At 43.9% G+C, this 10,372-nt stretch overlaps 1 protein-coding gene across 1 annotated transcript; it reads right to left on the reverse strand.

Moving 5' to 3' along the window:
- Positions 1-870: 870 nt before the first annotated feature.
- On the reverse strand, positions 871-8,632 carry krt8 (keratin 8). The gene is made up of 9 exons (XM_080535020.1): positions 8,161-8,632; positions 5,887-6,095; positions 4,879-4,939; positions 4,295-4,390; positions 3,638-3,802; positions 3,132-3,257; positions 2,591-2,811; positions 2,085-2,128; positions 871-1,763 (listed from the first exon to the last, which is right to left on the reverse strand). The coding sequence occupies exons 1-9, from the start codon at positions 8,548-8,550 to the stop codon at positions 1,489-1,491; spliced, it is 1,587 nt and encodes a 528-aa protein (XP_080391146.1). The 5' UTR covers positions 8,551-8,632; the 3' UTR covers positions 871-1,488.
- Between the last annotated feature and the right edge of the window lie 1,740 nt (positions 8,633-10,372).

The raw sequence follows: 10,372 nt of genomic DNA on the forward strand, positions 1-10,372 counted from the left end.
TTGAAAATATATATTTAATAGAAGCTGACTCCACTTTTTAAATAATTCACACATAAAAACAACACTTGTTTTTTTTATGTCGCCCTTTGTATTCTGCTCAGTGGTCTGAACCGTTGCATAGACTTAACTAAGTGGGAATTTGGGAAATAAAGTTAACTGTTTACTTCATCCTGATACCTTTGCTTGCTGTTGGACTACATTTCCCAGATACCATCTCTGTAGCATCTCTATAGCACGTGAGTTGCATTTTCAGTGAGTGAGTCTAGTGGCTGGTGACTGGTGACTGCTAGGACCATAGGCTTACCCATCAAGAGAATAGAAGGTTTAAAAATGTAACCAGACTGTGTTTATCGACTCAAGTGAATTAACTTATCCCCAGCCAGATATATATTTAGAGGTAGCTAGCTAGCTAGCTATCGGAGGACAGGAGGATGATCCTACATTTACATTACATTTACATTACATTTAAAGCTACAGGTAGCTGTTGGAGGATCGGAGGATGATCCTGTGCTGAAAAAGTGTACCACTAGAACAATCATGCACAGAATGGAATTCTGAATAGAATGGCTAATACATTTCTCTGTCATTCCACTTTATTGCATATAGCTTTTTTTATGGATTGGAATGTTAACATTTCTTTAGCTGTGTAGTTTTACTGAGTTAATACCATGTGAATATGTTGGAAATATGTTGAATAAAACATTTGTTGATGTGTTCAATACTTATTTCCCCCACTGTACCTTCTGTAGAGCACTAATCAAATGAAGTGTGGCCAAATGCATGTTATGCTCTCTAAATATTTTACAAGAACTACAAATGATCCATCATCGAGACTACAAACTCAGAGACAGCACAAGACCAGCATTCAGTAAACACATTTTAATGTTTGGTAGCAAAAACAGCACCTTGGGGCAACCATGCTCTCTTTGGGAAGCTGCAAACAGAACACAGACTGACAGCAGACGGTTAGGAAGATGACATGCACTAGCTAACTACCTACCTAGCAGACATTTTAGACAGGTTAACCAAGAACACTGCTGCGCTGTTACATTCATATCTGCCCTCGCAACAAAGACACTTCTTAGAGTTGACACTTTATCTGTTTCATACAATTTAGAGACTCAGTTAATGGCCTTTTTCTATTCTTTACAGCGTTGCATAGAGTTGGAGGGAATGTTCTACAAGTTGCAACTTGCCCTTTTGCTTATTAGACACTTGTGGCAAAACTGCAGGCATTTGTATTAGTACAACATGAGATAAAGGCACAAGACATACAGACATACAGACATGTAAATGACAAAACAGAGAGATTATTTCATCCCTTTCAAATCTTTGGTCGGATTAGAACGTGCATTGCTTAACAGCCACATCTAAAATTGTGCTCTCTGTTATCATTTTGCCTTTGCCTTGGTGTGTTACTCTGTAGTGGAATGGTGAGCAGAAGACTAGACTAGGACTAGACTAAATGGAATCACAACCCATGGACTCTCAATCTTCCACGACCTCGGAAGACTCAGACACAACTTTTCCATCCTTGGTTTCGATCATCTTGATGACGACATTCTTCTTGGTCTGGGTGACGGTGCTGCTGCCACCACCGTAGTTGCTGCCACCACCGTAGTTGCTGCCACCACCGTAGCCGCTGCCGGAGCTGTAGCCGCCGCCATAGCCGCCGCCGTAGCCGCTGGAGTAGTTACCGCTGGAGTAGTTACCGCTGGAGTAGCTGCTGTTGACACTCTCCATGGGGAAGGAGCTGTAGCTCGCTGTCCAGGGGGAAGAGATTTGTTTTATTTTTAAATGATTCCCTAGTTTATTACAAAATGTCATTGTGTAACAGGTGTGAATCTTTTTCGTTGTCGTTGGTAACTCTTTATTATACAGCCTGTTATTAAGTAGGTACTTAGCTTAAACAGTTATTACCTGATTATTACATATTACATACGTTCGCAGTTTCTGTTCTGTTCTGATTCCCTGTCTCAAGCACCTCTATCTAAATCAAAGAGTCTTATTCTGATAGAGGAAATACACTGTGAGTTAGGGTGAAGGAGGAGAGGCGGGTGAGGTAGGTAGGGTGAGATACTTACAGCTCTGTTTGGAGATGTTGATTGACTTGATGCCGGTTGCTAGCCTGAAGGTGAAGAGAAGATTAGGAGAAGGTTAGTTTTGTGGAAATTTATATTATTAACTCATTTAGTGCCAAGGGTGACTTTATTCACTAGAAATGCATACATTTGTTTTTTTGTAGCCAATTAAAGTTCTGTTGCTAGGTAAGTACCACGTAAAACATTTGGCACTCTAGATGGTGAGTGTTCAGGAATTCTTTGGCAGTTGGTGAGTTAAATACAGCTGTACTACAGCTGTTGATGTTTCTATTTTGTGTGACCTTATAAGTTATATAGTGTTACAGTATTGTATATGGGGCCGTTTTCCTGGCCACTAATGAAGCCCAATCCAGGACTAGTTTGCACTTTCAATGGACTCTCTAATGAAGAAGCTTTTTAGTTCAGGAGAAGGCTTAATCTACGTCTGGGAAACCGATCCAAACAGTGCTCTATTCCAATTCCAACTACATTTGTGTCGATTGCCTTACCTGTCCTCCTCTCCTTCCAGCAGTTTCCTGTAGGTGGCGATCTCAATGTCCAGGGCCAGCTTGACGTTCATCAGGTCCTGGTACTCTCTAATCTGACGTGCCATATCCTGCTTGGCCCTCTGGAGGGCGTCCTCCAGATCCTTGATGCGCATCCTGGCGTCTCTGACGGCCATCTCTCCACGCTCCTCAGCCTCGGCAATCTGTGCCTCCAGGTTCCCTCGCTGGCATTACACAAACACACAACACCGGTCAACGTTTCTGCTCACTATCAAATTAATATCACATCATGGTTGGTCGAAATAGTTATTGAATTCTTTCAAATAGTTTGAGCATTTTCTTGGTGCCGGCTTTTCATATTCCTGAGCCACTAAACTAAGTTGCTGAAAAGTGCTGGTGCTAAATATTTTTTTCAATACTTGTTCAATGTCAGCAAATTAAATATCTTTAAAGGGATCAAGTTGCTGCCCAGAACCTATTTTCTTTATATATACCACTAAACAAAGTGTCGAAGTGAGTGTTGGTGGTCTGGTGTGGTCAGTACCTGTCCCTTGACTGAGTCAATCTCTGAGGTCAGTCTCTGGATCATGCGGTTGAGGTCAGAGATCTCTGTCTTTGTAGATCTCAGGTCATCTCCATACCTGCTGGCATCAGTCTGCAACTCGTCATACTAAACAACCGACAGAAAGAACACAACTTCATTAGTTAATGTAATTTGTGGGGAAAGTAATATATTAAATGATTGTAGGCCTACTGTATTGTTATGAGAAATGAAAAATGTATACCTATATGTGTTAAGATTAAGAATTATTTGTCACACTAAAAATATGCCTCTGTCTGTGTGTCTGTGTGTCTCCTCTGTACTTCCAAAAGACAATAAACTTGACATGACATGATTTATGGAGTTATAACTGGGGCCTATAGTTTTTGCTGGTTGTATCACATGGTCAGGAATTACTTGGTGGCCCTAGTTATATATGTAATAGCTGTTATGAACAGAATAACCTTGTAGATGGTATAAGAGACCATAGCCCAGGAACTGTACTGTACCTTGGACTTGTACCAGGTCTCGGCCTCGGCTCTGCTGCGGTTGGCGATGTCCTCGTACTGCGCGCGGACTTCAGCCACGATGGAGTCCATGTCCAGGTTACGGCTGTTGTCCATCTCCACCACCACTGAGGTGTCCTTGATCTGGCCCTGAAGCTCACGCAGCTCCTGGAGGGAGAGAAGAAGAGGGGAAGTGGAGGAGAGAGGGAGGGAGGGACGGAGGGACGGAGAGAGAAAGAAGGGAGAGATGGGGAGACAGAGGGAGAGAGTAAAAACGAGACAGAAGATCATCAAACACTTGGCCCATAGTACACTTGCTTCAGCCTTCCCCAGAGATGAAACCCACCCATGCTGACTCCAACCATATACAGTCAAGATGCTACACAGATGTCTGTTAAAATGCAGACGCAGCAACAGAGGGATTCGTTCCAATACCACAAACATCACATTATGTCATAACTCAAAACACAGTGCATATAAATCAGAGTTGTTGTTGAGAGCAGTGAACTTCACATCTGGTGGTAATAAAGTTGATCATATATATAATATAATATTCCTATTCTGAATTGTTTATGTATTTCCTAAGAAACCAGGTACCCATGGTTTCAAACCAATCAGATGTGTTGAAACAAGAGAGACTGGAAGTAGGAAGTGGTGTACCTCCTCGTAGATCTGCCTCAGGAAGTTGATCTCGTCTGTCAGGCTCTCCAGCTTGGCCTCCAGCTCCACCTTGTTCATGTACGCCTCGTCAACATCCTGCAGAAGAAGAAGAAGAATACACACATTCAGTATACAATAATAACCTCATGACATGGTATAATAACTTTATTGATGTAATCCTCAACCACATCTTGAAGAAGAATATGCAGTCAATAGTCAATATACTGAAATTATGACGATGATAGCTTTGTAGTGAGGTTATTGTTTTCCGCCTTGTTTGCAGGCTTTTTCACACTCTGAAGAGGCATATATTGGGTAATATAATGTATATACCAGGATAATATTTTTATGATAGCCATATAGAAGATATGGTTTTATGATAACTTGGAATAACTGTTAGTGTTGCCCCATACATTCAAATTCAAAGTGCTTAATGTATAGTCACGAAAACGAAATTACATCAGGACAATGTCATTCATAAGAACATTTAAAATGAAATAATTACTGTATAATGAGTATTTAAAATAGAGAATACTCTATGAATGCATTTAATACCAGAAAACAATACAAGTAATGCTTTTTACCTTCTTGATGAGCACAAAGTCATTTTCACACTCGGTACGTCTGTTGATTTCATCTTCATACCTGAGGGAGAGATTGCAAGAGAAACATTAGACATATTCTTGTTATTACAATTTCATGATATAAAAGTCGTCAATAGGGGGTGTGGGTGCTCCATCAGCAACATACATAGAGACTACCACTGCTGACACTGCTCCCCTCCGCCCCTCCCAGAGGGCCTAGTCTGCTAATGCCTTTATGTGAGTGATCTGACAGGGGATAGACACACTAGGTGTTCTGCTAGGTGTGTGTTCAGTTGCCACGCAGCGCTCTGTGTGTGTGTGTGCGTGTGTGTGTGTGTGTGTGTGTGTGTGTGTGTGCGTGTGTGTCTGTGTGTGTAAGATGTTGCTGACAGAATGGTGAACGGTTTCTTCCTCTAGTCATGTGCAGTGTAATGGCCTCTCCAGAACATGCCAAGTCAGTGTTGTAATTCCCAGGAGGACGTAGAACAGTGAGGTTACACAATAAGACAGCTGCAGGGAGTGGTTTTGACTGAGATGACCTAATGTAGATAGTCAAATTACCTACACTGGTGTGTCCTCCTGAACCCCTGAGCAACAGGACCCACACATTCCTTCAAAGGAGTTCTGACTCTACCAGAATGATGTCATCAGTCCCGTCCTGTGCTAATCACACATGTTTCATACCATTTGATACCATTTCCTGAGCCTGTCCTCCGATTTCTACCTCCACCAGCCTCCCCTGGTGCTAGCATAGTGATATTCACCTTGCCAAATTTCCTAGCCCTGGACATAAGGACAACATGTTTCTCAACATCGTCATAAAAGAAAGAATGTCTATGTCTTCTGGCCAAGACATAAGACGTTGCACAGGCAGCAGTTGACGGCCAATAATGTGTTCACCCTATAAGGTGAGGCCTATCAAAATAGAATACAATGGAATCAAAACAGAACAGGATAGAGCAGCTTAGAGTAGAATGGAACAGAATATAACGCCTGTCCCAAACGTACTTGTTCTTGAAGTCCTCCACCAGACCCTGCATGTTGTGCAGATCGGCCTCCAGCCTCATCTTGTCATTCCCCAGGCTGTCCAGCTGTCTGCGCAGGTTGCCGATGTAGGCCTCAAACATGGCGTCGATGTTGGAGCGGGTGGTGGTCTGTTCCTGCAGGAGGCTCCACTTGGTCTCCAACATCTTGTTCTGCTGCTCCAGGAAGCGCACCTGTGTGTGAGGAAAAGGATGAGGAAAAGGAGGGTAGATATGTTAGATCAGCAGCATGTGACTCATAATTATGTTGATCACTTCTCTAGTTCCAGATCTGTTTGAGCTTTAGCCATCTCCTATGGCTCCTATAGTTAGACATGGTTATAGGGATGATTAAAGCCTGAATAGGCCTAGAAGGACGTGATTCAGGCCTGGCAGCAGGCTAGCATAGCTCTCACAAGGACTGTTGGGGTGTTCAGTATAGGCTACACACAGAACTGTGCTGGTAACATTGAATAGCTTCCATCCATGACTTCATATTCACATTCTGGCTTGTGTGATCTTTGCGGTTCCCCACAATAGATAATCTAGGGTGTTTGTTGCTTCAATCATTGTTTGGCTCAGCGGGAATGGGGCTGTTTTCAGGGTAGCCCTATTTTTCCAAGGAAGCTATGACGTGCTTCCTGACAGGAGATTGTGTTTGTGTGTGTGTGTGTGTGTGTGTGTGTGTGTGTATGTGTGTGATAAAGGAAGGGGGGTGGGGGTGATGTAAAGAGCTGGTGAGAGAGTTAACTCTTCTCCATTTTTTCCAGTTTTAAAAGGGCGAGGTCAGGGGGGAGGGACCACACAGAGAGCAGCGGGTGGAAGATGGGCGGAGTTGCTTTGGAAGGTAAATATTTAACTGCAGTATACAGGTAGGTGTGAGGGTGGAGGGAGAGAGGGAGAGGAGGGGGAGGAGGGGAGAGCACTGTCATGTGGACACTAATAACAGGGTGTGAAAAAGTGGATTTATGTTCCTGTCAACGGACCTTGCTCCTGGGCTAAGCCAGAGGTGGATTCTAGAATGTTCCTAAAAAGGGCCTCCTCGACTCGTATTGTTTGTATGAGAGCGTGAGTGTGTCAACTGTTATCTGTCGAGTCTTCGCAGAGGTATGCAGGGTTGAGCCGACAGATTATTTTTCTTCTTGTCATAGAAAATCCCCTTGTTATGTAACCAATACTCTGGTGCTGGCCAGAACATGAGACCAGATGGCCCTTTTTAAATATTAACCCACAGAGACGGGCTCAGTGTGGGGGAGGGATACATACACTAGGAGAGTAGGCCCCTGGCCAGAACCATGCAGTATACCTCTAGATATGGCCTAATCAATATAACATCAATGTCATCAATAAATTGTTTTCTTTTCCACGTTTGATAATTTTCACGTGCAATCCATTTAGCAGTAACTCCATAATGGACTTTCACTCTAGTGTTGTCTCAAGAGTTATTCGAGGAATGGAAGGCGCTAGATAATATATAACCGTGTCAGTGTCTCAGGTGTGTATGACCTTCTACGGTGTGTCCAACTGAACAAGAGAAGAGCCACACCCCAGCTCAGCACACAGCCAAACCTCTCCCCTCCTCCCCTCCTCCCCTCCTCAGGGCAGGCCAACACAGACACACACTTCAGAAACTCTGTCCCCCCCAACCCAAAGGCAGTCCATTCCCTAAGTAAAACTAATCACTAACTTAAAGCTCCCTACCCAACCCTGGACACACCCTTCACTAGAAACTCTCTCCCCCACCCCCAATTCTCCAACCCAAACCCCCTCCCCATATCTGTTATTCCTCACTATAAAAGGACAATTCCTGTCAAACAATTAGATAGGAAGTCTTAGGAATGCATACAAAAACAATCATATCTGGTACGCTTGGCTGAGTTTGTGTGTTTTGATAAAGGTATTTTTTATTTTTTTACTTTGTTCATTCAACCTAACATTCAGTAACTGATCTCCACGTATTTGTATCAGCATTGCATACAGTGGGTTTGTAAGACCCCTCAGCACTGGAAAGGCTTATTTATGATACTTTACAAGCACAAGGCAAAGTGCAGTACTATGACCACTAACTTGACTTGCACAGAAAGCCAGCTTTGTAAAATTACACAGGACTGGACTTCCCTCTGTCAGAATACGTTCACAGTATTTCATCTGTTTCAAACAGCTTACAAGCACATGACAAAGTACATTGCCAACATCCTTGACTGGCACCGGCAGACAGACAGACAGACAGACAGACAGATGAGCTTTAATAGCCACTGACCTTGTCGATGAAGGAGGCAAAGCGGTTGTTGAGGGTCTTGATCTGTTCCTTCTCATGGGTGCGGACCACCTGGATGTTGGGGTCAATCTCCAGGTTGAGGGGAGCCAGAAGGCTCTTGTTGACCGAAACAGCAGTGATGGGGGCCATGCCCATGCCCATGCCCAGGCCCATGCCACCTCCATAGGCTGAGGAGCTGGAGATGAAGCCAGTTCCACTACCGTAGCCTCCTCCCATCCCTCGGTTGGCCCCCCCGAAGGAGCTGCGAGCGCTGTAGCTCTGCCGAGACTGCCCCTGGCTGGGGCCGGAGTAGGACATGCTGCTGAAACTCCTGGGAGCCGACCCTGAGGAGGACGACTTGACCGTGTAGCTGGTGGTCTTCCTAAGAGACATCCTGGCTTAGTGAGTGAGTGGTTGGTTGGTGACTAGGGTAGGATAGGCAGAGAGGCAGGCAGGGTAGGCGTCTGCTGGAGAGCTGGAGAGACCCGTGTGGATAGACAGAGGCAGAAGTTACTCAAAGCTTTTAACTGACTAGCCCGGTAGGAGGGGCCATGGGGAAGCTCTGATAGGCCGGGACACTGGGTGAAGGGGAGAAGGGGCCGGCTTGTAATAGAAGACTGTTCAGCCCTCTGACAGATGAGCGTTCTAAAGCATTACCTGACTTTAGAGGCTGCCTGCCAGAGAAATACTCTTTCTTTTTCAGTTTTTGTTGGGGGTGTTTTTGTGTTTTTGTTCCAGAGTAGGGGTAGGAAGAGGGGCTTAGCCCTATAGATTACCTGTTCGAATGTGGAAGGCCCAGGTAAAACATAATAACAGACTACTGTCATCAGCAGGCTTTAGTAACACAGATCTATAACTAGGCCTCGCATCAGGCCATGATCAGGCACTGATCTGTGTGAGATTTGCTCCATCCAAGTCTTAATGTACTCTCAGCAAAACAGCATTTAGACAAGTTCATCACAACAAAGTACAGAATTAGAAAATAAACTGACTTAGTCGAACAAAATAATGAGATAGTTTGAACACTATGAACATAAGAACATAAGAACTTGGAAAAAAGACTGTAGGCTATTGGTAAAAGAATTAGTTAGTTGATAGAGCTGTGTGCCTTGCATCAACATACTGTTCACATAATGTTTATCAGCCTCAGCCTCATATGAACTCATATTGAACAGTGTCACCTCTCTGCTTTGCTTTACATAAATACAGTGCATTACATCAATGAAATGCAACAGTTAATACCATAGGATGCATGTGTCGAGTAGAACCGTAGCTGACTACATGCTGCAGACCAGGGGAGGCTGGTGGAGGTAGAATGCTCATTGTAATGCATAGAACGGAATGAGGAATGGTATCAAACCATCCCTTATTCCCTTCTATGCAGGGTTCGAGTTATAAGCTGAGCTTTGTGGGGGTCTCCAAAATGACGTTGTGTGCGAAATGTTCTCATGCACGCGCGCGAATCATGCCCACACAGCGATGGGACTTACCGGTACACGTTTTAATTAGCCATAGGCTACTAATTTCACCACATCAACAGCACCACATGAAACAACAGCTATAAGCGATAGTCACGGGTGTCTCGGCCAATAATGTAGTTGTTTTTGCTATACAGTCCACTCACTTTCACTGTTAGCACGACACATTGTCCACATCTCCATTTCCAGTGACATCGCACCTGACATAAATAATCATGTATGCTCGTCCATGAATTGTGCTTTCATTTAATGTTATGCTACTACGGGAATCAAGTGATTTGACATTAGAAATGAATTTGTTTCATCTATTGTGCAATCTGCTCTACAATCTGGGCACATGAATGATCGGATCGGTGAGCAGGGGCCAACTGTCGCGCCATTCATCTCATTAAGTTTCATAATTGGATTCAGTTTTGTATAAGGCATCCTTTCTTTAGTCACAGTATAGGCTGCCCTGAACGAACTAGCTGTCTCCTTATACATACTGGAGGTGAGTTCTGCTACTTTCTTCGGAAGCACTTGATTTTTTTTGAGTTCTGCTATTTCAACAGTTTCAACGTTAGGTGTCAACAGGTGCAGCTGAATTCAAGTTTGGTTTCTTGGATGAAAACCCGAAACTTTCCAGGCTTGTCGACTCAGTCGGGAGCAGTGGCCTTTTTTGGGGCGGCATGATAGCTAGCTACTGAATGTTTTCTTCTCAATAATCGTGTTTTCACGTTTGCAAGCTCTCAACGATC

This window comes from Nansenia antarctica (assembly GCF_963989245.1).
Source record: "Nansenia antarctica genome assembly, chromosome: 6".
Lineage (NCBI taxonomy): Eukaryota > Metazoa > Chordata > Actinopteri > Argentiniformes > Microstomatidae > Nansenia > Nansenia antarctica.